The sequence below is a fragment of the Gnatocerus cornutus genome, chromosome 1 (assembly GCF_029298725.1).
Source record: "Gnatocerus cornutus isolate USDA-ARS CGAHR chromosome 1, icGnaCorn1.1, whole genome shotgun sequence".
NCBI classification, from domain to species: domain Eukaryota; kingdom Metazoa; phylum Arthropoda; class Insecta; order Coleoptera; family Tenebrionidae; genus Gnatocerus; species Gnatocerus cornutus.
This window is the reverse complement of record NC_142233.1, coordinates 30,880,907-30,908,682: the sequence shown is the minus strand read 5'-3', so window position 1 is coordinate 30,908,682 and position 27,776 is coordinate 30,880,907. Positions and strand designations below refer to the sequence as shown.

Below are 27,776 nucleotides of genomic sequence, written 5' to 3'. Positions count from 1 at the left end.
GCCATCATGGACCCCCAGTTGACTGACGTTGAGCAACAGTTTATGGAGAAAGCCTTCAAGTTCGCCTATGAAGCCCTCGCCGCCAAAGAAGTCCCAGTGGGCTGCATTTTCGTCTACAACTCGGAAATCATCGCGTTGGGGCGCAACACGGTCAATGAAACACGTAACGCAACAAGACATGCAGAAATTAATTGCATTGAGCAAGTGACGGACTACTGTAAAGAAAAGGAACTCGATTTTAAAGAGGTTTTCCGTCAAGTGTGCATCTATGTGACTGTGGAGCCGTGTATTATGTGTATAAACGCCCTGTATGATTTGGAGGTACAAAGTGTTGTTTTTGGTTGTAAAAATGATAGGTTTGGGGGGCAAACTGTCTTTAATGTCAGTACTGTTCGACAGACGACTACTATGATCAAAGGGGGATTTCGGTCTGAAGAAGCCATGAATTTGCTCAAGGAATTTTACAAGGGGGTTAATCCTAGCGCGCCTCCTTCCAAAGTTAAAGTTAGGGGTAAAAAACCTAGTTAAGTTTTTTTATGTTTTTAATGTTTAAGAGAAATAAATGTTTATTTTTTTAATGTTTGAAAAAGATAGTTTTTCATGGGACTCCCAAACTAGGTAATTTTATGTTTGTCACTAGATATTGGTAAGATATTGCTGCCACTTTCAAACTGAAGCGATTATTGATTAATCCACCAAATTACAAGGAAAAAAAAATAATTCAACTCTAAATTGCCAAAAACTTTAGTGGGAATCAAAAACGATGTATTTATCTCCAAAAACTTGGAGTTTTTTAACCCAACAATAATTTTCAGTCAGTGAAAACGCGCAAATTTGAAATTCCTAGAGACATAAATACATAATAACAAAGAGAAGAAAGGAAAATTGCCAAACAGGTTACATCCTTGGAAAAATCGATGCGTCCGAGCACAAGCAGATTATGTGGGTGTTTTGACAGCTCATGCAAAACAAAGCAATTCCAGATAAAGAAGCAATTTTGACTTCAACAGCCGTCAGGCAGAAACACAATGTGATGATCTCACCAGAGCTCGGTAAAAGTCACCCATTTTCAACCCAGCATCCTCTGAACTCTCAAAACGACCAAACCCCAATTACCTAACCTTACTTTTCAGAGTAAACAAAACCCAATCTCAGGAAAAATGAGCAGTTTAACAATTCTCGATGACGCAGCTCTCTATGACAACGCTCTCACGCTAGAAATCGGTCCTTTGGAGACGGTCCACCGATGGAAGCGTATGCCCGAATGCGACGAATTCGTGGGGGCTCGGCGGAGCAAGCATACTGTCGTAGCTTACAAAGGGGCGATTTATGTCTTTGGGGGAGACAATGGAAAGAGCATGTTGAATGATCTGTTACGATTTGATGTTAAGGAGAAGTCCTGGGGGCGCGCATTTGCGAATGGGTCTCCTCCGGCGCCCAGATACCACCACTCGGCTGTAGTATACAAAAACTCGATGTTTGTGTTCGGGGGGTACACTGGCGACATTCATTCCAATTCGAATCTCACTAATAAAAATGATCTGTTTGAATACAAATTCCATTCTGGGCAATGGGTGGAGTGGAGGTTTTTAGGGATCACACCGGAGCCCCGATCGGCCCATGGAGCCGCCGTGTACGACAACAAATTATGGATTTTCGCGGGATATGACGGAAACGCGAGGTTGAATGACATGTGGACCATCTCTTTGAATGTAAGCCCCCACGTTATAACTTCAGAATGTTAACCCGACGATTTCAGGGAGACAATCGGTGTTGGGTAAAGATTTCACAACAAGGTGAGTGCCCCCCAACTTGCTGCAACTTCCCAGTGGCGGTGGCACGAGAAAAGATGTACGTCTTCAGCGGACAAAGTGGGGCTCAAATCACCAACTCCCTTTTCCAGTTCAATTTCAACACACATACGTAAGCCCCCGTGAGGACTTTTCTTGTTTGAATCAGTCATGTTTAGGTGGACACGTATCACCACGGATCATATAATCCGAGGGGCGCCGCCTCCACCAGCTCGTCGTTACGGCCACACTATGGTGGCCTTCGATAGGCATTTGTACGTCTTTGGAGGCGCCGCAGACAGCACTCTTTCCAATGATCTCCACTGTTTTGATTTGGACTCCCAAACTTGGTCGACAATTTTACCAGCGTCGGAGTCTTTCGTTCCTTCCGGTCGCCTCTTCCATGCCGCTGCTGTGGTGGATGACGCAATGTTTGTCTTTGGGGGCACCATTGACAACAATGTGCGCAGCGGGGAGATGTACCGGTTCCAGTTTTCTTGTTATCCTAAATGTACTCTTCACGAGGATTTTGGGAAGCTGTTGAGCGCCAACGAGTTCTATGATGTGCATTTTTTGGTGGGACCTGAACAGAAGAAGATTTTTGGCCACATGGCGATTGTAGCGGCGAGGTCTGCGCATTTACGGTCGATACTGAAGAAGTCGAAGGCTAAACGTGATGCTCATTTGGAGAAGTTGTTTGGGACTGTGAATGTTCCGTTTAAGGAGGTTCCTTTGGTGGAGATTGAATTCCCGGAGGCTAATCCTGACGCGTTTGAGTTGGTTTTGGACTATATCTACATGGATTGTATAGATCCCACGAAAAAGGGGGGCTTACCGACGGAGAACGTGTTGAGGATGATGGACGTGTATAGATTAGCAGTGGAGTTCGGAATGGTCCGTTTGGATAACTTGTGTGTCCAATACTTGAATTCTTCCATTAACATGGCAAACGTGTTGGAGGCTCTGGAAACTGCTCATAATTTGAAACTCAACGTTATAAAAGACCACTGCCTCAGGTTTATCGTGAAAGAATCCAACTACAACGACATTGTCATGTCGACAAAGTTCGAGACTTTGAGTAGTCGTTTGATTATTGAGATTATTAGATTAAAACAGACTGCCAGCAATACCAAATGCGTCAGTGAGAGTCAAGGGGAGCTCGCTGGAACCACTTTAGAGCAAGACATGGCGTCGTTTCTCAAGTGTTACGGAGCCCCCTTCTACGACGTCGATTTGGTACTCGATGGTCAAGTAATACCGGCTCATAAACCAATTCTGGCGGCGCGCAGTGGATACTTTGAGGCTTTATTTCGGTCTTTCATGCCCACGGACTGTAAAGTAAAGGTAAAGACTCCACCAGTTGATACCAGAAGTCCCCAAAAGTTTGGTTTTCAGATCCAGATCGGCGAAATGATCCCATCGCTGCAATCATTCCACTCCCTCCTCCGCTTTATCTACTGCGGCGACGTCAACATGCCCCCAGAAGACTCCCTTTACCTCTTCTCAGCCCCTTTATTCTACAGCTTCACAAATAACCGCCTCCAAGCCTTTTGCAAGCAAAACCTAGAAATGAATGTATCGTTTGAGAACGTGATTCAAATCCTTGAAGCTGCAGATGGCATGCAAGCCACTGATATGAAGAAGTACGCTCTAGATCTGATTGTCCACCATTTTACCAAAGTGGCGAAGCTGCCGCGACTCAGAATGCTGAGCAAAGAGCTCATTCTTGATATTTTGATGGCGCTAGCCAATGATATGAGTGAACCAAAGCTATGTCAAGATGTCTCATCATCAGCTAGTTTCTCAACTGACTTACTTAAGACTATGTTGTGATGATTTTTTATTAGCACCACTCTATGTAAATCTAGAATCTATATAAATGTAATTACGTTAACATAATAATTAAAAGTTTTTTTGAGCCAACCAGTACTTTACTGCGTTCACGTGGTCGCCGTTGATGCAGATTTTACCAGCGAATTCGTTCACTTGAAGGCGTAGATAACGAGGCTTGATCAGGTCTTCTAAAAAGGGCCTTAGATCCTTTTCCAGTTGCCAAATATCCCCTTGGATTAGTTTGATAATTGTATGTCTCTTAACCCCTCTTTGTAAAACTTGTAGATATACCGGCATCATGTGATTCCGAGTCCTTGCAACGTAATAAGGACTGTCTTTGAAATTGTTACCTTGGGGCTTCCAACCTGACTGATATTCTTCAAGTTTTTTAGGCTCCGGCACCAGAGTTGGTGGCAGGACGCGCTGAACGAATTTCCACTCTTCTGGGTCTTTCGTTGTTTCATATTTAGTCGTTACATCGACGTCCACCAAGAATTTACTTGAATCGAAGCTAGAATTTCGAATCTGCACGGTCTAAAATTTTGAGGTTAGACATGTTCAACCTAATCAAAAAAAAAGCTTACTAGACATGGTAATGTGCGAAAATGTTGCGTTTTTGTCAAAGTGGTGAATAAACACTTACGGAGCCCTGCCATACCTTTATTTTGAGGCAGTAAAAAAACTAAACAAGAGATACTTTAACCTCACATTTGGATCGGTAATGTCACCACCTGCTTTATTCCTCAAATCACCGCGTTTATTTAAAATTACAAATAAATAATAACAATTCAAGTTTTCACCACCGTTTAAACTTGTCCGTATCGCAGCCCCGCAGCCTGAGCCATCGCTAGTTTCTGAAAAACACCAAACCCATTAATAATCATTGTTTACACCTCATGGAATAAACAAAAACAGGATTAAAATAACTCGACGTCCGCTTTGTCTCAGTGTTAAACTTGGCTTTACCTTGAGGGGCGTCAAGGCATTCGTCGCTTGTAGCCCCAGACTTCTGAGTAGAACTAGAGGGGTTAATTGCGTGCTATACAGTTGGAACAGGCCGTGTACGACAAGGAGCATGGAGACATTATGTCGTTGTCGTTCCGTTTCGTAATCTTTTAAATACTGTAGACTTCCTAAAAAGGCGAATAATGAATGAAAAACTGACTTTTTATTGTACCTAATGAGCTCCCGGAAAAAGCCGCCTCTCCAAGGACTCTATTCAAACAAATAACATCACCGAAACCTAAATTGACGCCTTGACCTGCGAGAGGGTGCAGTCTGTGGGCGGCGTCGCTGAAAATAACAATTTAAAACATATTAAGTGTGTTTACAATTTGAGAATCGTTATGGGAATATTATGGCAATTATGTAATTTTATTGGGAGTAAAATTTGTCAGTGATACAAGCATAGATTAGATGGATATTAAAGCGGAGGAAGTACCCAGAGTTTTCTATTTAAGTTCTTTAATTTCGACGGGTTTGATTATTTTTAAAACTCGTTTAAATTCTCATAAAATCGAAATTTTACGGTTTATTTGCTCTAAATCAAAATTGAAATCATGTCCCTTTTTCTGGACCTTGTCTGTTTTTCTAAAACCAAACATTTTATATCTGAAAATACGCTCGTAAATTCGAGCTCTATGTACATATTTGCATGCACTGATTTCAAACACACTTTTTCCATTCAGATCAAGATATTATTAGAATGCATCTAAAATTCAACATCTGCGGTCATTTTACTCAAAACTCATTTATTCAGTCAACAAATAAATTAGTTCCATCCGTTCCCCAGTGCAACAAGTTTGTTGAGCAAAAATATTTGCATAACTGCATCGCGTTATAAGCAAAACATAAAATATGAAATATTTTCTCAGGCGCACCCACCTGAGCGCCCCCAACTTCAATTTAATGTAAATAGTTTCGATTTATTTTGATAGTCCAAAATTAGCGCTTTTATGTAAACCCTCAATTTAGACAAGAAAACAAGATGATAATTACTACCCCGGTTGTATTATAACACTCACCCCACTAAAGCCACCCCTTTCGTCACATAATTAGTCGCATGTCCCAGTCCCAAAGGAAACATCGCTCTGCTATTTACATCACACGCCAGGATTTTCGGTGGACACTGCGTTGTCGAACTCGAAGGCAGATCGCAGAACCGAATGAAATTATCAAAAGTCTGCATCGCTTGGTCTATCAAACTACTTCTACTGTGTCTTTTCCACTGAAAAAACACGAAAATATATCATCACAGAACATGTTTAGTATACCAGAGCGTCGTTGATAGCGTCCACGAATTGGTCCTCTGGCAGTTTTATCAGTTCTTTCGCTTCGTGGGCCTTCGTTGACCACACCATCGACGACAAACCTTGTCTTAACTGAAAATAGTGATAAAAAGGTGATAGTTAAAGAGTCGTACTAACCGGAAGAAGAGCCAAGAAGCCGCTATCCGGAAGATGTCTTTGCCACGCCACTGTGTTCTCACAGTCCTGCGAAAAGCTCGATAATCTGGGATAAAAACGGGATTATACAAACCTCAGGGAGTTTTAAAGTGGCCACAATTCCCATGTGGTTGTAATTACAGGAGATGTGATGCAAACCGATGGATTTCCTCACCGAGGAGTTCGCACCGTCACAGCCCAACTAGAAACAAATATTTTTTCAGATGTGATAAATATTTTCCATTTTTTATTCCCGGTTTAATTACGCAATGACTTGCGAGGTCGCAATCGCAATGATTACAAACAGTAATCAAGATTTAAATTTTCTAGCTCGGAAAATGACCTAAACCCCAATTCCAATCGTCCAATTAAATTCCGATAAAATTTCGGCTTGACTCAATTCAGTGAAAATTAAAAATAGACCGCCACGATCTTCTTGAGAAAATCATCAGTCTCGTGGTGAATGCGCTTCGGGTCACTTATTTTTCCGCGGATTAATGTAAATCGAATTCAATTTTCTATTTTTCACGTTTTTCCTTTGTTTTCCCTTAATTAGTGAAAACGATCAGGGTGTGTAACGTGTCGATGTGATACGAGATCCACTTTAACACGCACTCTGTTTATTTGATCGGTTTATTTTTCGTTCTAAATCTGGTTTAGTCGGATAAACTAAATACCACGATGTAAGACACGTTGCTTCTTGGAAAACTATCATGTCGCTAAAAGTTGATCGCTCCGAAGACTCGGTGATTCGATGGGCCGATGATGTCGTAATGAAAATAGATGAGATCAGTATTTCCAGCGAGGAAGAAACAGGGTCGGTGTGTGATGGAGAGCAAAGAAGCAGGTCCAAATCAATTATAGACATTTGGGAAAATTGTACCATTTGGGAGAATTTACAGGTGAATAATAGTAATTACAACTTCAAAACTTATTCTGGAGTTGTAGACGCTACCAGACGCCGAAACCATCATCCACATGCTCGAAGAAAACCAAACTGAACAGCTGTTCAGTAAAAACAAGACATCTCTTCTGTTTCTTTTGACCTGGATGGAGAAGGACACCTTCTTGAAAGAGCTGCTGGAGGGTGGTGCAAATCTACAAACTACAGATGAAGCTGGTCGGTACGTGATCGCATTGAAATTCTTCCTTTGGTGATACCATCTTTCAGAACCGCTCTTCACTTAGCTGCTTGTGTTGGTAACGTTGACTGTCTCAAAATCTTACTCCAACATGGAGCCGACATAGAAGCCAAAGACACTGTAAACAGAGCAACACCTCTTCATTGCGCCGCCAGTAAAGGTCATCTCCTGTGTCTAAGAACGCTGATCCGCCACGGTGCTGATGTCAACTCCGGTGTTAACAACAAAAGTCCGCTTTTTTACGCCGTGCAGAGTCTAGCAATAGATTGCGTAAAAGAGCTTTTGGAGAACAACGCCACCCCTAATACGCCCCAGGTACGCTCAAATGTAAAACACGAACGTCTGTACCCTCTGCCAGGTTTACAGCGAAACTCCTCTTCACCTAGCTGCCGGATTAGGCTCCTCCGAAATCATCAAACTCTTGTTATCCCACGGCGCCGCTGTAGACGTCCAATCCGGCACGGACAAACTCACACCTCTCCACTTAGCCGCTGAAGATGGTGACGCAGAATGTGCTCGTCTTCTCATCGCCGCCGGTGCTCAACTTTCCAGTGAAAACCACAGAAAACAAACTCCTCTTCATCTAGCGGCTCTTTCTCAGTGTTCAGAAACTCTCGAGTTGTTGTTAACTAGAGGAGCTAATCCAAACGCGAGGGACATCGATGGACGCACTCCTCTTCACGGTGCCATCGTCAAAGTCTCCCGATCTTCGGAATGCGTGAGATTGTTGCTAACCGCTGGGGCCAACGTCAACCGCCAAGATAACTTCGGGTACACTCCCATGCATCTTGCAGCTCTCAACGAGTTCTCTGGATGCGTTATGATGCTACTGAACCATGGAGGGGACGTTACTATTCGAACGAACGGAGGAGTCTCCGTGTTGAATTTTATTACCAGGAAGACTCCCGATGTTATTCCAAAGTACATAGCGAAGTTAGATTCGTCGATTCAGGTCAGTGACCACGAGCTGGGAGACGTGGATTGCGAGTTGAAGATGGATTTCAAGATTTTAGTGCCGACTGTGGGCAAAAAAGAAACCGATCTTTTACTCAACTTCATCGAGGTGGGGCACCGGGAAGTGTTGAAGCACCCATTGTGCGAAACGTTCCTGTTCTTGAAGTGGCGCCGCATCCGCAAATTTTTTCTTTTTAGTCTATTTTATCGGTCCCTTTTCGTGATTCTTTACACGTACTACGTCAACGGCGTCTTCGTCAAAAACTGCCCTTCTCCACGCACTTTGATAACCGTTTCCCCGTGTCTCCTCAAACCCGATGTTACCATCGTCGGGTACCTCCTCCTCGGCTTCAACTTCTTGCTCTTTTCAAAAGAAATTTTCCAAATCTGTCATTCGTGGCGCACCTACATCAAAGAGTACGAGAACTGGCTTCAATGGCTTATCATCATCAGCGTGTTCTGCTGCGTGCACCCTGAAAACAAGATGGACGTCCGGGAAAGTGTGCATAATTGGCAACACCACGTCGCTGCCATCGGCATCTTCCTCACCTGGGCAGAACTCATGTTAATCGTCGGAAGATTCCCAATCTTCAGTCTCTACATCCAAATGTTCACCACTGTTTCAGTCAACTTTTTCAAATTCGTCGCTGCGTATTTCTGTCTTCTTCTGGCGTTCGCCTTGAGCTTCGGCGTCCTCTTCGCAAACTACAAGTCATTCCACGACTTGAAAACTGTGGTCCTGAAAGTTCTGGTGATGATGTCCGGCGAACTAGAATACGAAGACATCTTCTACGACGACACGGCGAAAATTCAATACCGAGGCACAGCCGAAGTTATGTTTCTAGCTTTTGTCATCCTCGTGACTGTAATACTGGCAAACTTAATGGTCGGTTTGGCCGTCAGTGATATCCAAGGCCTCCAACAAAGCGCTGGATTAGACAGTTTAGTGAGACAGGCAGAGCTTGTAGCGCACATAGAGTCGATGTTGTTCTCACGACTCTTGAAATGTATTCCGCACAAGCTTATGAAGTTTTTCTTTAAACAGGCTTTGCTGTTGAAGGTGGGATGCTCTTGGGCTTTGTATATCAAACCCAATGATCCGAGGGAAAAGAGAATTCCCAAAAATTTGATCAAGAGTAGTTATCATTTAGTATCGGAACGAAAGGAGAAGAATCGAGGACGAAAAAGAAGAAGTAACAAAGGATATTATGATTTTATATCGCCTCCGTTGTCACGAATGAACTCGTATTCGAGCACCTATGGAGGAATGGATAAACAAATGGCGTTGAAGGCCGAGTTAGAGGAGCTGAACAAGCAGTTTGCTGAATACAGCAGAATTTTCATGGAAAAAGTCGAATACATCGCGGGACAAATAGCTAAAAATAACAAAAATTGACTGTTTCTTTGTAATAGATTGCATAAATTTTTTTTTCGTATCACTAAAAACGATAATTGCCGCTGCAACCAGTAGTTTTTGTCCCTTTAAAAAACTCAAACAACTTCTTACCAGCAATTCACACGTGTACTTGTCCCCGTTCTCCAGAGAGACTCTCACCACGTCCTCTCCTTCCTCCTGAGGGCAGCAATTTTGAATCTTAGCTTCATACACCACTTCAACTCCTAAATTCTCGATTTCTTTCTGCACAGAATCTAACAAAACGTCATTCTCAACTATATAAGCGACGGGCTGCTCGAAATTATCGTGATCAAAACAAATTGCGGCGTCAGACAGGGCGTCCCAAACCTACAAGCCCTTTTATATTTTTGCATAAAGGGGGCAAAAACCCACCTGCATTCGCTTGACTGCACAAAAACGAGCCCCAGATATGTGCTTCCATGCATCTATACTTTTAAGTAACTCAACCGTTGCGGCGTTTAATGAAGAGACTCTGTTACTGTAGGATTCTGTGAGGGTCCATTGGGACTTTTTACTGCCTTCCAGAAGAAGAATTTTCTTGTTGGAGAGTTTGGGATTTTTACCTTAAATATTAAAGGGTAAAAAAGGTAAGAAAGAACGGAATTATACCGAAGGTGCAAGCTAAGGTAGTCCCCACCATGCCCCCGCCAGCCACGATAATGTCATAGTGTTTAGACCCGTGATTTGTGCTTTGAAGGCGTTTTGAAATAGTCCAGAGACTTTGAAGAAGGCCATTTCGGTTGCAATGTTTAATCAACATCTTTATTTTGCTTCACTCGAACCTTTTGGGTTGGTTTTTTGACAGCAAAATTAAAAATAGTTCTGTTCCTTCTGTCATGTTGGTATTGGTATTAGATCATCTATAGTTTGTACGGTGAGAGATTGCATGACAGAAAAGTCACTAAATCTACGCGATAAAAAGTGTACCATACGCGCGAAATTTAAAATAACAAAATAACCCCAGTTACTGACAACCCTGTCAACCCATTTCGCGTAGGAATTTAGTGTTTTTAGTGTATTTTGTAGCATAATTTGCTACCAACCTATATGTCAACTGTCGAAATATCCCAATCTCTCACCGGATAATCTATATAAAGCAGTCGGTGGAACAATTAATTCACTCAATTAGATCTTAAATTGGCTCCTTACCTTTTAATAATATAAACTGAAACATTACCAAACACCCTACATCGTTAAAAAAACCTTTAATTAAAATTTTAACAATTGCATCAGTGACTTTTTAGTGTGTACGTTGGCAGCACTTTTGTTTTTTCAATTTCCTAACCTCCGTACTTCCCTCTTTTTAATTTACAGTTTTTATTGTTTTTTTTGAAAATGAGTTTGAGTTTGGCCTCCACGGCCACGGCGGTTGAAACCGAAGTCGATGAGTGTGGCCCCCAGCCCATTACAAAACTTGAGGTAACATTTCCCCAAAGTGCCAGAATTCTTAACTCTTTGTTCTTAGGGTAATGGAATTAACGCCGGTGATATTAAAAAACTAACTGAAGCAGGCTACCACACCGTTGAATCTGTGGCTTTTACTCCTAAGAAAGCTTTGGTGACACTGAAAGGGCTATCTGAAGCTAAAGTTGACAAGATTCTTGCTGAAGCTGCCAAGCTTGTTCCAATGGGATTTACTACAGCCACGGATTTCCATCAGAAAAGATCAGAAATTATTCAATTAACTACTGGTTCTAAGGAATTGGACAAATTGTTAGGGGGTGGGATAGAAACAGGCTCAATTACAGAAATCTTTGGTGAATTTAGAACAGGGAAGACTCAGATCTGCCACACTTTGGCTGTAACTTGTCAGGTACTCATTTTAAGACTTTGAGAGCCTTTCTGACTCTATTATCCATAGTTGCCTATTGAGAGCGGCGGTGGCGAAGGAAAATGCCTCTATATAGACACTGAGGGCACTTTCAGATCTGAACGACTCCTTGCCGTGGCTGAGCGATATAAACTCCCAGGACAAGAAGTCTTGGACAACGTCGCCTTTGCTAGAGCTTACAACAGCGACCACCAAACGCAACTCCTCATCCATGCAGCCGCAATAATGACAGAATCTCGCTACGCCCTTCTTATAGTAGACAGCGCAATGTCTCTATATCGCACCGATTACTCAGGCAGAGGAGAATTATCAGCCCGACAAATGCACCTCGCACGATTTTTACGGATGTTGCTGCGCCTAGCTGATGAGGTTTAGAAAAAAATAGTTTTGAAACACTTTACATTTAATTTTTCAGTTTGGTATTGCCGTCGTCATTACAAACCAAGTCGTTGCTCAAGTTGATGGTGCTGCTATGTTCAATGCTGACCCCAAAAAGCCAATCGGTGGAAATATTATGGCTCACGCTTCCACCACAAGATTGTATTTGAGAAAGGGACGCGGTGAAACAAGAATGTGTAAAATTTATGACTCTCCATGTTTGCCAGAGTCTGAAGCGATGTTTGCCATACATGCTGATGGCGTTGGAGACGCCACAGAGTGATTACTAATTTGTAAGTCAAAGAAGTTTCAAATATTGTGTTATTTTGTACCCAAACTGCAGTTATTTAAGCAGCAGAAATTCTTTTTCATTCTAGTTGTAATGTTTTCTATTCATTAAAGTTTTTTGTAACAATCTCGTCACAATTTAAAGGACAAGTATCAAAAGCCCTAAAAAAATAAGTAAAGAAATGTATTTTAAAAATATTGACCATTCACAGAACACAGTGTAACAAAAATAATAAACTTAAAAATACATAACAGAACACCAACCTAGAACCATGCATAAAAAAGAAAAAGGAATGTGTACATGAAAACGTACAAAACACCGCAATAATTACAATTTCGAGTTGGCTTTAAGAATGGGGGCCAACTTCTGTGCCAACATGATATTTCCAGTGATTTTCAGTTTGCCCTTCATAAATGCGGCTTGGGGTTGCAATTTTCCCTGCGCCAACAACATAAAGTCTTCGTCCGAAATCGTAAGAGTCGTGCTTGGTTTGCCTTCAGGTGCCCCCGCATACACATTGGCGTTCTTCAAATCCATAGCTAAAAACCCCCAATCACTAAAGGTCATGAAAAAAAAACTTTACTCACTCCACTGCTTGACTTCTTTGCCATTTTTCGTGATTTTGTACAAAAAGACTCCACCAATTGACTTGGCTTTGTTGGGATCAGCCTTAACTTGGTCAATGATGAATTGAAAAACTGCGTCACTTTCTAGAGAAGCCATGGGTGCTCGTACTTCTGGTGCTTTCACGGACGTTAAATCGACGTATGCTCCTAAAAGATTACTAAATAGAGAATCTACTTCTGAAATTGAGTGATAACAGAATTGTGAAAGTCACGATTTGATAACTATTTCTAGGTTATGTCATTAAGAGGTGATTAAGAGGAAGATCGATGTGATTGGTGTGATGACCAACTCGGATCCGCTGATTGGTCATCCTGTCGCGGGGTTATTCAAAATTAATTGAAAAATGACTATTTTGCCCGGAACTTATTGATTCCATCATTGTGACATAGTTTTCGATTAATCAATTATTTAATCCATCATAATATCATATAATATAAGTGTAAGAACCGACAGCGCGAGTATAATCAATTTAGAAATGTTAAAAATACCTGATATGAGAATTCACAAACACTCGAATTGAAAGATCTAATCTGACTATGAGACCTTTGTATTGTGTCGCTTCAACAACTACTGACATGACAAATCGAAGTTCAATTGGTATAAGCAAAAACCCTTGATCTTTAACCACTTTTTTATTACTAAGTTTAAATGTTGCAAACATCGTTACTGAAGTCATTACATAACTAATTACTTAATAGTGTAATGTTTACGTAAAAATGCTACATTAAAGTGCATTTGTAAAACGTTTGTTGTCAAAGAGGTTCATTCGCGACTTATCAAATCATCAAAAAATCGTTTTCGAGTTGATTCAGAATGCAGTTCTAGAAAGGTTACATTTTGTATAAACGGCAATGAACTCTGCACTTGGGACCGTGATTTTTATTTATTGTTAAATATTATCAAAGCGAAATTGTGATAACAACAAAAACAGCTTTGAAAACATATCGCGGACGTCAGAAACTTGTTTTTTAATTTATATTTACAGGGTGCTAACATTTCTATCGGATTTTTCGATTATACAAGACTTTGTACTGTAAAGAAACAATAAAGATAACTAAATTTATTTCGTGACCTCAAAAAATCACGTAAAAACTTGTTGCTATTTGTGTAAGTGCCACATCACAATTACAATGCAGTAAAAGCAAAAATGGAATTAATTTTATTTGGTTGACTTGGAGCACGTTTCAATTTTAGAACGTGAACTGATTTTGACGCAAATTGTTTCGCAAAAGAGACAACGCAGCAAAAAAACGTGCCCTTCAGTTTGAACTGAGTGCTCTTCTTTATCTTGTCTGTTTTTATATAACAAAATAGTGATATAAGATGATTCACATGCAATGAAAATGAGTCACTTACCGCCCAAAACGACCAAATTCGATTCCACGGCTGTGGTTTCAAAGTAAATCCTATTCCCGTCTCTCCAGAAATCAACTTTCAAAGTTTGTCCGGGAACGACAGGTTTCATGAATCGAGCCTTAAAAGAAAGTTACGAACCGCCGTCGTGCATTTTATATTGTTTTACCTTAATCGCCTTTACCAAGCTGGGATCGCCCCCAGCGAAGGCCCTCACTAACAGCCTTACGGAGAATCCCAGCGTGCACAACCCATGCAAAATGGGCTCTTTAAACCCTCCCAATGCTGCCATGTTAGGATCAATATGCAACGGATTCATATCTCCGCTCAACCTGTACAGGGCTGCCTGGTCATAATTAGTTTGTTCACTCAAACTCAAATCAGGTTGTCTATTGGGTTTATTTTGGCATGGTATTATTTTAGTGCCAGTTCTGGAGCCCCCGAAATTGCCGGCTCCGACTACGAAAGTCACGGTCTGGTTGCGAATAATTAGCTCGCCCTTGTCGTTGTAAGAATCAACTGAAAGAAACAACGTCAGATTTTATACCGCTGTGTTGTTTGTAAGTACCATTTTGAACAATCGCGGCTCCTGAACCTTTGTCCAAAACCTCCGCGGTGTACTGCTTAGAAAACAATTTTCCTTCAGTTGGGATCTCTCCCAGAAACTCAATGTATTGTTCGCCGTGCAAAACTTGAGCCAACGAGAACGTTTTTCCGGGGATCGCCGACTCCAGCTGAGACGACGAAAACATCGCTTGCATCGCCGGAAGGATGTAAAAAGTAGGCAAGGGGGCGAAGGTCTCGTCGTTTTCGTAAAGGAAATGGAACTCGTTTTCCTTTTTCAGCGATGCTCCCACTGCAAAAACTCGTTACTTCATCAGAACGATGATAGTAATTCTCACCCACCTCCAAGAGCATACAAAATGACGTCTTTCTGAGAAAACTCGAAGACGTTTGTGTCATCCTCGGCGCCGCTTGAGCCTTGAGAAGCCGCTGAGCCCGACCGTAAACTATCTAAAGATGTCATTAGAGCTCCGGTGGCTTCTTGAATTGAGTCCAAGTGCTCGGCGCCGACCATTGAAGTCACTTTCTCCCAGTGGTCGCGGACGTTTTCTAAGGAAACCCCATCGGTGATTTTTCCGCGGAGTAAACTGCCGTTGGAGCGGATTATGTGGCATTTTCCGGCCCAACCGGCGGCGGATTCGATTACTGTGCCGTTTTCGGAGCAGCTTTCATGACACAAGTAGGCCTAAGCGAAAGTTTCTCAAAGGTGTTAAAAACGGGCAGTTTTACTTACCACAACTGGGGCAATCAATTCCGGCTTCAACTCTGCGTAGATATCTGGAGGAAGAATGTCTTCAGTGAGTCTGCTTGCAGCTGTCGGGACGATTGTATTGCAGTGAATGTTGCTTTTAGCCCCCTCAATTGCTATGGTGTTGGCTAAGCCAACGAGGCCCAGTTTGGCGGCTGAGTAGTTGGCTTGTCCAAAATTGCCTATAATGATCCCTCATTAGTTCCAATAAGAAAAAAAGAAGAATCGTACCATAAAGTCCGGAATTTGAAGAAGTCATCACAATTCTTCCATAGCCTTGCTTCTTAAAAACAGGGAAAGCAGCTTGTGTTGTTTTGAAACTACCCTTAAGATGAACATTATGGACTAAATCTAAAACCAAAAAGTTTCCCTAAACTATGACCAGCTTCAATTATTTACCCCAGTCCTGGTCTGAAATTCTCGCAAAACTCTTATCCCTCAAGATCCCCGCATTGTTAACTAAAATATCAATGCGCCCAAAGTTATCTAAGGCCGTTTTAATTAATTTTTCTCCTTCAACAACAGAGTTGTAATCAGCAACAGCAGTTCCCCCTAAAAAACATTTGTGAAAACCTTGGATTTCATGCACTTATTGATTACCATTTCTTTTAATTTCATCAACCACCGCATCTGCGGCCTTTGAGGAGCTTCCATCACCATGTCTACCACCTCCTAGATCATTTACCACAACTTTAGCCCCTCTAGAGGCAAAAAGAAGAGCGTACGCTTTTCCTAGGCCTGCCCCAGCACCGGTGACCACAGCTACCCTTCCGTCGAATCTCAAGTCCCCCATTTTTGAGCAAAAATCACAAACAGAGTTCGGCACCGAAATACTTGTTGATACTGACCCACTCTTTGAACTTTAGATTGTGGAAAAATGAATTGTCATTCGATAAACAAGGCGCAAGTGGGGATAAACGAGTTGAATGTAGTTGTTTTCACTGGAATTTACATGAACTAAAGGAACTTAACCTAAAAAAAAGTTTTGACAGATGTCAGATGATTTTGACGTTTGACTGTCGACGAAGTTCAAATGTATAGTCTGCTATTTGAGGTCTGCTGCTGATATAGTCGCAATTGTGTATGATTCGGTAATTTTTAGAAAATATGTACATTTAACCCCATTTATTTTAGCTTAGTGTAAATAAAAAGTGTTTTATTCTTTCTCTACTTTATTGTTGTGCTGTTTTAACACTTGTGCACTGTTTCTTAAAAAATAAAAGAAAACTGACGCCTACATAACCTCAACTGTCAAAACGTAGATCCTGTTGCTAAGGACATGTTGGTCTCAGTTTCAATTTGTTTATCTCGCAATGCATTTGCAACTCCATTCCCGTCTCCTAAATGAGTTTGCTTGAAATAAAAAGTTTGACACCCCGAAAACTTTTGACCATCACAGCTAGGAACTTTTAGGGACTACTGGTGTCCCCCGATCACTTGCGCCAATTCAAACAGCTGATTTCATCAAAGTAACATATGGTTTTGTTTACCAAAAATTTCATTTGTTCCGTGTAGTGCTGTCATTTTCAAGAGACCAAAAAAAGCAACAAGTTTCCACAACCAATTCTGCGTGTTTTTAAATTTTAAGGTAAGTGTGGTTTTTCAAACTTGGCGCATTTTCGTATTTCCGCATGTCTGCGCCGCGCCCCCACTTCATCAACGTGCACACGTGCAAAATGCATTTTCCACAAATTATTCAATGTTCATGAAGTTAACGAACTAGTGGGTGCTCACAAAATTCTATTTCTAGTCTTTTTTGCGTTAGAACGAGTTTTTCAACACTTCAATTTGTGGTGAGTGTAATTTGAGCAAAGAATTTTTACCGAAGGGCGGGGCACGTGTAAAATTCATGGAAATTTCACGCCACGTGTTTGATGTTTAGACATATTGATATTTTTCTCCTCGTCGATGACCTTCTTATTTTTTCCAGATATCAAAATGGTACAAAACGATAGTTCAAATTCTGGCGACGAAATTTCCACTTTGATAGAAAATCCGGCTAAAGGGATTCCTACTGGAAAATACCGTTTAGTGGGATGGGGAGTGGACACGACAGGACGTCGCCTGATCGACGAAATTTGTCAAATCGCCGGATACACGCCGAAAAGTCAATTTTCCCAATACATTATGCCTTTCGCCGATTTGAACCCGTCATACCGACGCAAACACAGCATCAGAGTGGTCAATACCGGCAGATACCGCATGCTGAAAGACATGCGGTCGAACAAATTCGTCAAAACCAAGAGCGACATTTCAGCTTTGACTGACTTTTTGACGTGGTTGGAAGAGATCAAAGGCGATGGGGTAGACGGAGTCATTTTAATCTACCACGAGATCAGAAAAGCTTCCCCTGGAATGCTGCTGGAGGTTCTTCGGAGGTACAGTCTCCTGGATAGATTTAGTAAGGTGGTAAAAGGATTCGCCAATGGGTTCAACATCGCTCAAGCTAAGTGTGCCAAGACGACCAAATCTTTCAGTTTAAGAGTCATGTCAAAAGTTCTTTTAAACCACGACGAAGAGGATTTCAGTAGCGCCGTCGACAGAGCGAGAGTTTCTTACCAAATCGCTGCGCATCTAGCTCAGGGAGAAAGGCAGGACTTGGACGAGAAGACGGAGAGCACGGGGACTGAACCTGAAATTATTGACTTTGTCTGCCCTTTTACCAACCCCATCAGTGCTGAAGAGGACGAAATCGCAGAATTTAAGGTGATTTTTCCGTCTTATTCGATTTGTTTCACCTTCAGACCCGACTTTTTTGTCTTTTTTTTTCTGATGTTATTATCTGCAGTTAATGGCTACCTTTCCGTTTTTGCGTTTCTTTCCAGATAAGAGTAATTTATTTGCTATCTTTTACCAATAAACTCAATTTTTAACTTTATTGCAACGAATTTTTGTGGATTTTTACGTTTTTAATCCCCTTTGTTTTCAGGTGCTCCTGGAGCGTCAAAACACCTTCCGCCCCGTCTTCGGCGCGCTTCTCCGCGCTAGCCGATCTGAAAGACAGCACGCGAGCCACCTCCGCAGACTCCTAGCAGAGAACAACATCAACTACGACAAACTGAAGGAAGCCTACGACTCCGGCGCCAAGGATGGCCTGGACAAAGTTCTCAAAAGCGAGGTATTGGTCTTCCCTCTTTCAATTTCAATCTAAAATAATCATTCCAGATCGCAAACGCCAAAGAAAATGAACTGAGTGAACTCTTGGACATTCTGGACTGCTTCTTTGATCCAGATAAGAAACCCGTCGAACCGAAACCTCCCCGATATTTCCCAAACAACAACAGGAAGCCACGCGGCACAAGGAGATCTTTTAACAAAGATAAGAATTCAAATTCAGAATCGACAAGCAGCCCCAACGTGTCTTCTGATAACCCAACAGAACCAATAATCAAGACAGAGCCAGAGAAGAACGAATCTGAAATTGAAAAGACTGTGGAAGTGCAATAAGAAATTGTGCCTTGGACATTTTTCGTTATTTTTGTCACTTTTTCGTTGCTTTATTAATCAGTTAAGGAGTTTTTTTATTTTAATATTATTAATGCATAATTTAACTTTTTCACGGAAGTGTGTTATTTTTCTGTTATGTTACTACTTGGAAGTTTATTTACGTTTTTTATTTTGGATGAAATTTGGATAATCATGTTGATCGTGATAATAATATATTGCAGTTATTCTATATTAAGTTGTGATAATAATGGGTGATTTTCTTGTGACAAACTAATTTTATATTTGTTACATACCTGTTATTTATTAAAAGAAATAAAAATATTAACATTGCACTTGCAGACTTTGATTCCCATTTTTCAATTTTTCGTTTTAAAAAATGTTCTTTACATTTGAAATTCAGATAATTTCGCTTTTTTATTTAAGTATTGTGCGTCAAACCAAAAATTGCTCAAGGTGAACAAGAATCGCGAAAACAGGAAAATACGATACAATGAAACACGGGTGCATTTAAAACTAGAAACCTGATCGTTTTGGCTGGCATAGAAATTCGAGCCGCTGATTTTTTCTGTAACGTAATCCGGTCCGGAATTGTCTAGAAAATGCGCCCGGACTTTCCTCGCCACAACCATCGCTCACCGACAGATGGCCTCGTCGTACAAAATCGCACTCGAAAACATTGGTAAACAATAATCGGGCCGTTAAACTGAAATTTGGATAAAAACAATCGCTGCTCCTTGTGTAAAAAGTTGTAACTCGTTCATCTGCCCATTTGAGGAAAAAGGTCACTTTTGCGTAATCTTGTCACATCCGCAAAACTGTTCTTTTAAACAAAAACAGCAAATGTTTAAAAGTTGAGCGTAAAATATTGTAGATGCATGTGGTTGCTCCAACATGATTCCGATATGACGTGAACACACCGGAACCAGATGCTCGTCTATTCCGGTGCTGTTGCGAACGTTTTCTTTACACAGGTGTTCACTAAAATAAAGACAGACATGTACAGAGAACAATGATGGTAGTGTTTTTCATATAAATAGTTCCATTACGGATCTATCTTTCCATTTATTATCTGTGCGTGCTAGAGACACCCCTGTTAGGAAAGCTAGAATTACATTAATAATGCATTATTGAAGAAATTAAAATACGCGATGAGTTAGAGATTTTCATTCTTTTCGAACCGGCATTGTTGACAAAGTTATATTTATTTCTTCGCCAGCACTGCCGGTATGTAATTTATCTGAACGGGCCTTCTGTTGTTGCTAAATAATCACCGTCTTTTGAAGGCTAAACGTGAACATTATCTCGACAATTGACAAGTAACGTGACAGATGTCCGGTTGCAAAAATCTGTCTTCACAAATATTTTAAGTAATAAAAACTCTGCAGCGAAAAAGTAACATGATCATAAATAGAAGAAATACAATAGAACAGTTCTTAAAGTTGGTACGACGCACCTGGGGCCTGATATACAATGCTGAAGGGTTGATAAGAAATAAAGTTCGTGCTAAAAATAGGACATTCGTCTCCCCCATAAAGTTGTAATTAAAATGTGTGCATTTTTCTCAATAAACCGATTATAATAAAATTTATTATCATTGCCTAAACAACCTGTTTTTTCATTGTTAGAAGAGCCCAAATCATGTCTTTACCCTTTCCCCCATGCTCGACAAACACCCAACGCCGATAAATAAAGTAAACGGAACTTTGTTATTATTATAGCGGCGTACTTCAAAGAATATTCGTCTTTATTATGGAAAACCGTTCGTTGACGCACAATTTCTTCTGGTTCAGTTATGACTGGGTCCATAAAAGTATTTGAAAAAAATTATACGACCATCTAAGTATCTTCCAATATTCCAGTTGTTCCGCTCGAGAATTTACTCAACCCCTAATAAAATAACAAATCGGCACAATTTTGGGTGAAATGGGCGGCAATTGTTGCTTTATTGGGGGGCCAAGGACTGGGTTTTATTTCAGGGTCAGTGTCCGCTGTAAAATCGGAAAATAAAGTTTCGGAAATAGAAAAAATATCGTGAATCCAGGTGGTAAGAAGAGCTGATCAACGAAAGACGTGTTAGAATAAAAATAGCCGTAATATACATAAACAAATTTCTTACATTCCAAATTACAAATTTCTGCAAAATCTTACTTGCATACATAGTGCCCGAAATAACTTTCGGTGCTCGCTGGAATATTGTAAGTTTGCCAGCAAGCCAGCTCAAGTGGACTTCATCTGCACTCTCTCCACACCAACAAAACTCATCCGTGCCACCAGACACGGGGTAACAGTGAAGTAATTTCGTTATATTGATGGCACTAGATTAATATTAATGGTTGCCAAAATGAAATTCCTCACTAAGTACAGTTTGCAATATGGCGAGGTTTAAAGGGTTTTTAATTGTTGTTTCATTAAAGTTTCAGACTTTGTAACATTTCCAGTTTCACTTGCCCTTTCCGTCGATTAATAATTTTCTGAGGTTTTTCGGGGGACTGCCAATGCCCTATCGTCCCAAAATAAAAACTAGCCAGAAGGCTGGAACGCGCCTCGCAAACCGAGCAAACACGGCCTGTTACCATGGAAACCGTAAAGAATCCAGTTCTGAGATAAGAACAAGAAGACCGGGGCCGTGGCTCGAAAGTTGAGAGCAAGAGGACAGACTTCGACGAGAGCGGGGGCGTGGAAGTCGGGAGTTGTTTATGCCTTCACGGTAATCTTGTGTTTGTGTATTTTACTCCATCAATAAATATACGGGGCTTAATTGATTCCGACAATGATTTACTTCTGGATGAGGTCTTAGCAGGAAAGCCGAGGATCTGCAGCCCGCGAAGACGGCGGTAATGACACCACTTCCGAGAGGACCGCTTAATTTTTTTTAAACTTCGTATTTTTAAAGGTTAAGGTTATGCTAAATCTAATTTACAAAAAATCTCTCGTTTTTAATCCTCTAATAGTGATCACATTGAAACCACTTATTATAGTTGGGACCCTCCAGGGCTCTCCGTCCATGCATAAACTATTCATATTTTAAAGAATCTAACTAGGTGGCCCTCGAAATTCTGTAGACTCGCTTTTTTCGTGGACCTCGCTTTTCCGTGGCGTTGCATATTAATTTGAAATTGTTTATTTGTTAGATTAAGAAACAAAAAAGGCGAGTTTTACAGAATTCCGAGGGCCATTTTGTAAAATTTTAATTGTATTTTGTCATTTAACATTTAGCAAAGAAAGTTTTAAAAATATTTTTTGTTTTTTGATTTTTGAAACTCTGATACAAATAACTACGCATGGCAAAATGAAGAATTTTCTGAAAATATTAGAGAAAAAACAGACTGAAAGGTTTAAAAAAAATAACCAACGGACTTCGCTATTAAAAATTTAACAGTACTACGCTGTTGATAATTTTTGTTTATGACGACAGTTCAATTCATAGAATTCCACAGTAATTAAGGCGATTTCTAAGTTAGTGTCCGCTAAGTCATAAAATGGTTGGAACCCATGACAGGTCTCACACCTTCTCAAACGCAAAACCGACAGCAAAAAATTGAACAAATTTTGTAACTTCAATTATCCCCGATAACATCATTGCTACTTCAATATTCTATTTATTTTGTATTATTTTATTTCTATGTTTATATGAAAATGTAGGCAGAAGGCGAATTCTGTTATTCTTGACAACCTTTTTTGGATAAGTTTTGTTACTGCTGTTCTATTATCAATACCGTTTAGGTGGTTTATTGTTTTCCTTTTCCAACCCCTGTTATCATAAGTTATGAACGAAGATGAAAAACACTTAATCGAGAGTCGTACCCGTACCACATTCACAAAAGAAAAGGGTAAATAGGATGTGATTATTACTGATTTACAGCAGCTCCATTTTATGGTTTAGAGGACACCAACTCAGAAATCGCCTGTACCTTCCAAAATATTCTTTTTTTTTACCGAAATAAGGACCTAAAGAACTCATTTAGCACACCCAAAGCAAATAATTGTATCCGAAACATGCATGAAAAATCGTATTTTCTTGTAAATTGAGAGTACGGTTTCGTAATTAATTAATGTCAAATTATGTTTTTTTCAGAGCTCGGACTGATTTTAATAAGTGGAGATTCTTTCAAAGAAAAGAAGCCGCTACCGTAAACTATATTTTATGTATTTAAACATTTTGTATAAACATCGTGTAATTGTAGATGTACGGTTTGGGGTTTGTCCAAAGGTTCTGTTTTTTTTTTGTTGAACTACAATAAAACGACCATCAAGATGGTCAGTTTTTTCTGGTGAGAAAGGGTGTGGAGTGATCTCGATACTTGTCGTAAATAACAAAACTAATTAAGAATCATGTAGTGTGATGGTTTACTCTTTTTGTGTAATGAGTACCCCAATTAAGCCATACATACTTGCATTTTTAGTCTCCCTAATATCTACTGCTTTAGAACGATTAAAAATCGGCCGAGTCGTAAATAGTACTTAGTTTTGGGGTATTTATGTTCAACGATTCTGTTTTTTTTAAACTAAAATAAAACGACTATCAGGACGTCCGATCGCATTTTTTATATAGGTTTAGCATTCTTTATCTCTTGTTATTTTATTGTTTTCTTGGAGTTCATATTTGTTTATCAGTTCAATCGTAATGAACATTATTTTATTCGATCGTACATCATTAATTCCATCAGTTTCTCTCAAATTACTACAGACCCCGCGAAAGAATCGAACAACATTCGAAGCTCGGCTATGAACTTCTAGTTGTCGGTACCAAATAATGATTTTATGGCTTAATTGGGGTAGTCACTACCCAATAGAACAAAACCACCAAATAGCAGATTCTAAAATTTTCTCATTGTTAAAGACATCGGTAAAATTCGCTTAATTTGTTTAATCCCTCTAATATCTGCTGTCTCACAACGATTAAAAATTTGACCGAATCGTAAATGTTCACCAAAATTTGAACTCGTCGCGTCAATTTAATTTATCTGTTGAAATATTGTTAACTGCAAGTATATAGTATCCTTTTTACGTCTGCTTTGACTTTCGATAAGATTGTGCAAATCTGTTTGTTGATATTTAGTCGGAATTGACACTTTGAAAAAAATAGCTTGCTACTTGGCATTGAAAATGTATCAATATTGTGTACTACATATTAAAAATAAGCGCCGAACAGGCTCCTTGAGAATTTTTTGTTTTCTTCGAGTTGTTTATCCGTTCATTCATTATTATACAATGAAGAATATTTTTTTATATCATCAGAACAGAATAAGTTAGGATTCATTTGAAGATTTTTTTTTGTAACTTCTCCTCGTACCAAAATCACACGCTTGCAATAAAATTTCCATCGGTAACTGTTTCGAGAAATATCCCAATATGCGAAAAATGAATGAAAAATCGTATTTGTCTCGATACGCTACGGTTTCCAGAGATAATAAAGTACGACTTTGTTGTAGTGGGTCGGGAATGGATTAAAATTTAGAAAAACGAAATTCACTACAGGTTCGGTTCTTTGATTATGCTTTAAGTAATAAAGTCTTCGTCACCGAGAAAGGGCGGTCAAGTTTGTTTATACCACTTCAAATCCCAAGAAAAGAGGTAAAAAATACTGGTCATAATACTCGGGCAACACTTGAAGCTCCGCTGTCAAGTTACAGTTACAGCAGGTACCAAATAGTGATTTTATGGCTTAATTAGAGTACTCACTTCACAAAAGCATTAAACCGGTAAATTAGCAAATTCGGTAAAATTCACCAGTCGCTTGTCTGATGGTCGTTTTTTTCAGGTGAGGATACTCGTTAGATACTTGCTATCTATGCAAATTTTTTATACAGAGTGTCGACAAATGTTTGTTCATCAAATGAACAATTAATTCGCGCTTGTAAAGAGGAGTTTCGAAACATGCTTTCAGATGTTCAAGTGTAAGATACACATACATACCTTGACGGTCAAAAAGATTCTGTATTAAAAATAAGCCGAACTCGATTAATAAATCAATCTCCGCCGATGTTTTCTTCGTTGCTCGGACCGATTGAAATAAGTGCCGAGAAAAAAAGCAGCTACCGTACTTGTTATGTATACAAAAAATCAGACCCTTTTTTGGAACGGTGATAGATCTTTATGACTCTCTCCACATTATGGTTATGGTTTTGTCCCCGCGACGACCGACGTACCGCGATATTTAAAAATTGATTTTGCTAAAATCAAACGGCCGAAGAGGACGAAAACCCGCCACTTTGTTAGTTTGGAAACTCGTCGGCAAAAGGGCAAAAGGAGCGAGAATAGTATAGAATAGAATAGTTCGGTCGTGAAAACTGTCAAATTTTTGACGTTTGAAAAAATAGATTTTTTTAGACGGCAGAAAAGTGCTACTTTTTGTCGAGCAATTAAATTGTAGTAGCAAGGCGAAGCGTAGCGTATGCAAAATTGCGAACAGCAAAGTCACTTTTATTTATCCAATTCTCATATACCTCCTTCTTATCTCCGCTTGAACAGTTGTCGGCATTACTTTAAAACTCACTACACAATAGTACCAATTTACCGAATAGCAGATTTTGTTATTGATGAAAAACATCGGTAAAATGTGCCACCCGACTATCCCTGTCTGATGGTCGTTTTTTTTCTGGTGACAAAGGGTGTGGAGTGGATGTCGGTACTTATAAATACTCATAAATAACAAAACTAACTCAGATGATGTACTCTTTTTGTGTAATAAGTACCTTATTAAGTCATACAGTTTTGCAGATAGAAATTGGTTTTATGGCAGCGAAATAAAAATTATCTAGTCATTACCACAGCCCTCCGAGAGCTGACCGTACCCACAATAAATCATATTGTTCCGATATTCCACAGGGCCGGGATTGTTTACACGCTGAGAGTACTACCTGCGAGCTACGTTGTAATAGTAAGGGTTGGTACCATCATTCAACAGATAAAAGTGAAACGGCAAAAATTTGTCACAATAAATTCTGCTACAGATTAATGACAATAAATTCTGCTACAGATTAATGATTTCTAAATGCATTATCAGATCATTAAGAACCAATAATAAATATAAGTAGGTAGTCTAAAGTAGCTACATATCACATATCCAAAGATCAGACTGTATGAATGATCCAAGATTACAAAAAGTTACTTATTTTTTCAAAGTAGGTGAATTTTAAAATTTTGCGTTAATATTACGCTTCAGCATATTATTTATGACAGGGTAATATTTGCGGTATTGCTCCATTGTTGGCATACTTAACTGCGGCACAATGGGACCCTACCATAAAAACCAATTTCTATCTGCAAAACTTTACACACTTGCACTTTTAGTCTCGTCTAATATCTATTTACTGCTTTAGAACGATTATAAGTTGGCCGAGTCGTAAATGGTACTTGCGTTTTGGGGTACCTATTTATGATGAACGGTTCCCTTTTCTTTTTTTGTTAAACTACAATAAAACGACCATCAGGACTTCTTAATCCCTTGTTAATTTATTGTTTTCGTCCAGTTCATATTTGTTTATCGCGACTATCGCTGTGTGATGGTCGTTGTTTTAGTTGTGTGAACAGGAATGCAGTGATGTCGATTTAGAATTAAGAATTAAATTATAAAGAATATTTTATTTATATCGTCAGAACAGAATAAGTTAGGATTTATTTGTAGATATGTTTTTTTTGTAACTTCTCCCCGTACCAAATTCACACGCTTGGAATAAAATTTCCATCGGTAACTGTTTCGAGAAATATCCCAATATGCGAAAAATTAATGAAAAATGATACGCTACGGTTTCGAGAGATAATAAAGTACGACTTTGTAGGTCGGGAATGGATTAAAATTTAAAAAAACGAAATTGATTACACGTTCGTTTCTTTGATTATGCTTTAAGTAATAAAGTCTTCGTCACCCGAAAGCGGCGGTCCAGTTTGTTTACCACTTCAGATCCCAACAGAGGAGGTAAAAAATACAGTAGTATTTGAAGCTTCGCTGTCAAGTTACAGCAGGTACCAAATAGTGATTTCATGGCTTAATTGCAGAACTCACTATACAAAAGCATTAAACCAGTAAATTAGCAGATTCTGAAATTTTCTTATTTTTTACTCCTTTTGTGTAAAGATTTCCCGCATTTTTAGTCTCTCTAATATCAACGATTAAAAATCGACGGAGTCGTAATAAAATTCGATAATCGTCACGTTCATTTCATTTATCTGTTGAACTTTCGCATAAGTATCCTTAAAAATAGCCTCTTAGATACTTGGTATTTATGCAAATTTTTTATACAGAGTATCAAGAAATGTTTGTCCATCAAATGATAATAATCTGTGATTAAATAATGAATTCGCGCTTGTAAATTGAAGTTTTGAAATATGCTTAAAGATTTTCATGTGTAAGTTACGCATACATACCCAAAACACACCTTGATGGTCAAAGAGATCCTGTATTAAAAATAAGTCGAATTCGATTAATAAATCAATCTCCGCTAATGTTTCCTACCGTACATGTTGTGTGTACAAAAAATCAGACCCTTTTGAGATGTTTATAACTGAGTCTCTCGACTTAATGGTTATGGTTTTGTCCCCACGAACATTATAGCATTTTGAAACATCTACCACGTCAGCAAAGGCGGACGAACGAAAACGACTTTCAAAAGTCTCTCACGCGAAAAGCAAAAATCGGAAAAGGACCAAACCACAACCACCGGAATCTCGGGAAAGTGTACGTTTGGGAAAGCTCGGCGAAAGTGTCGAGAAAAAATCGGTGAATGAAGGTACTCGCGCAAAACTACGTAACTCGTTCGCCGGTATTAGAAGCGTTCCGCCTGTACACGTTTTATATATATAGTAACATGCGAACAAAACAATGTTTCAGCCCCAAACTATACAAGGAAAAAGGTTTCCAACATCTTATAAAAGGCAAAAGCGAGCAGTACAACATAGCCCGTACCGTACAGCGAACGGCCCAGTGACAAGTGCACCCCCACCCCGGCATTACTGAATC

The 27,776-nt window shown here is 39.7% G+C and overlaps 8 protein-coding genes across 10 annotated transcripts; 5 read left to right on the top strand and 3 right to left on the bottom strand.

The window, feature by feature from the left end:
• Positions 1-6: 6 nt before the first annotated feature.
• On the top strand, positions 7-589 carry LOC148181558 (tRNA-specific adenosine-34 deaminase catalytic subunit ADAT2). Its single transcript, XM_088036218.1, has one exon. The coding sequence runs from the start codon at positions 7-9 to the stop codon at positions 526-528; it is 522 nt and encodes a 173-aa protein (XP_087892344.1). The 3' UTR covers positions 529-589.
• Positions 590-885: 296 nt separating this feature from the next.
• On the top strand, positions 886-3,713 carry Lztr1 (Leucine zipper like transcription regulator 1). The gene is made up of 5 exons (XM_088040249.1): positions 886-1,052; positions 1,134-1,712; positions 1,760-1,923; positions 1,970-3,134; positions 3,186-3,713. Exons 2-5 carry the CDS (start codon positions 1,161-1,163, stop codon positions 3,621-3,623), a joined length of 2,319 nt encoding a protein of 772 aa, XP_087896375.1. The 5' UTR covers positions 886-1,052; positions 1,134-1,160; the 3' UTR covers positions 3,624-3,713.
• mRpL49 (mitochondrial ribosomal protein L49) lies at positions 3,614-4,308 on the bottom strand. Its single transcript, XM_088040331.1, has 2 exons — positions 4,208-4,308; positions 3,614-4,157 (listed from the first exon to the last, which is right to left on the bottom strand). Exons 1-2 carry the CDS (start codon positions 4,277-4,279, stop codon positions 3,693-3,695), a joined length of 537 nt encoding a protein of 178 aa, XP_087896457.1. The 5' UTR covers positions 4,280-4,308; the 3' UTR covers positions 3,614-3,692.
• A 50-nt stretch (positions 4,309-4,358) lies between these two features.
• On the bottom strand, positions 4,359-10,433 carry Coq6 (ubiquinone biosynthesis protein COQ6, mitochondrial). Its single transcript, XM_088040282.1, has 10 exons — positions 10,190-10,433; positions 9,953-10,143; positions 9,671-9,907; positions 6,162-6,269; positions 6,050-6,115; positions 5,897-6,004; positions 5,648-5,850; positions 4,801-4,916; positions 4,590-4,756; positions 4,359-4,477 (listed from the first exon to the last, which is right to left on the bottom strand). The coding sequence occupies exons 1-10, from the start codon at positions 10,338-10,340 to the stop codon at positions 4,430-4,432; spliced, it is 1,395 nt and encodes a 464-aa protein (XP_087896408.1). The 5' UTR covers positions 10,341-10,433; the 3' UTR covers positions 4,359-4,429.
• On the top strand, positions 6,538-9,657 carry pyx (transient receptor potential channel pyrexia). The gene is made up of 4 exons (XM_088040238.1): positions 6,538-6,969; positions 7,016-7,191; positions 7,239-7,524; positions 7,568-9,657. Exons 1-4 carry the CDS (start codon positions 6,781-6,783, stop codon positions 9,557-9,559), a joined length of 2,643 nt encoding a protein of 880 aa, XP_087896364.1. The 5' UTR covers positions 6,538-6,780; the 3' UTR covers positions 9,560-9,657.
• Positions 10,434-10,625: 192 nt separating the features above from the next.
• On the top strand, positions 10,626-12,204 carry spn-A (RAD51 recombinase homolog spn-A). The gene is made up of 4 exons (XM_088040318.1): positions 10,626-10,999; positions 11,046-11,393; positions 11,442-11,780; positions 11,827-12,204. The coding sequence occupies exons 1-4, from the start codon at positions 10,916-10,918 to the stop codon at positions 12,070-12,072; spliced, it is 1,017 nt and encodes a 338-aa protein (XP_087896444.1). The 5' UTR covers positions 10,626-10,915; the 3' UTR covers positions 12,073-12,204.
• A 40-nt stretch (positions 12,205-12,244) lies between these two features.
• Positions 12,245-16,385, bottom strand: LOC148181552 (peroxisomal multifunctional enzyme type 2-like). Of its 2 annotated transcripts, XM_088040260.1 has the most exons (10): positions 15,971-16,385; positions 15,770-15,922; positions 15,602-15,721; positions 15,356-15,552; positions 14,965-15,307; positions 14,627-14,914; positions 14,228-14,577; positions 14,062-14,179; positions 12,666-12,851; positions 12,245-12,617 (listed from the first exon to the last, which is right to left on the bottom strand). In XM_088040260.1, the coding sequence occupies exons 1-10, from the start codon at positions 16,161-16,163 to the stop codon at positions 12,406-12,408; spliced, it is 2,160 nt and encodes a 719-aa protein (XP_087896386.1). In that variant the 5' UTR covers positions 16,164-16,385; the 3' UTR covers positions 12,245-12,405. The 2 variants fall into 2 exon arrangements, with proteins under 2 accessions (XP_087896386.1, XP_087896395.1); XM_088040269.1 differs by lacking the exons at positions 14,062-14,179; positions 14,228-14,577; positions 14,627-14,914; ... (3 more) ...; positions 15,770-15,922; positions 15,971-16,385 and adding an exon at positions 13,194-13,285.
• Positions 16,386-16,683: 298 nt separating this feature from the next.
• exu (maternal protein exuperantia) lies at positions 16,684-19,149 on the top strand. Of its 2 annotated transcripts, none has more exons than XM_088040304.1 (4): positions 16,684-16,958; positions 17,301-18,076; positions 18,300-18,488; positions 18,536-19,149. In XM_088040304.1, exons 2-4 carry the CDS (start codon positions 17,309-17,311, stop codon positions 18,815-18,817), a joined length of 1,239 nt encoding a protein of 412 aa, XP_087896430.1. In that variant the 5' UTR covers positions 16,684-16,958; positions 17,301-17,308; the 3' UTR covers positions 18,818-19,149. The 2 variants fall into 2 exon arrangements, with proteins under 2 accessions (XP_087896430.1, XP_087896420.1); XM_088040294.1 differs by lacking the exon at positions 16,684-16,958 and adding an exon at positions 17,012-17,163.
• Positions 19,150-27,776: the final 8,627 nt, after the last annotated feature.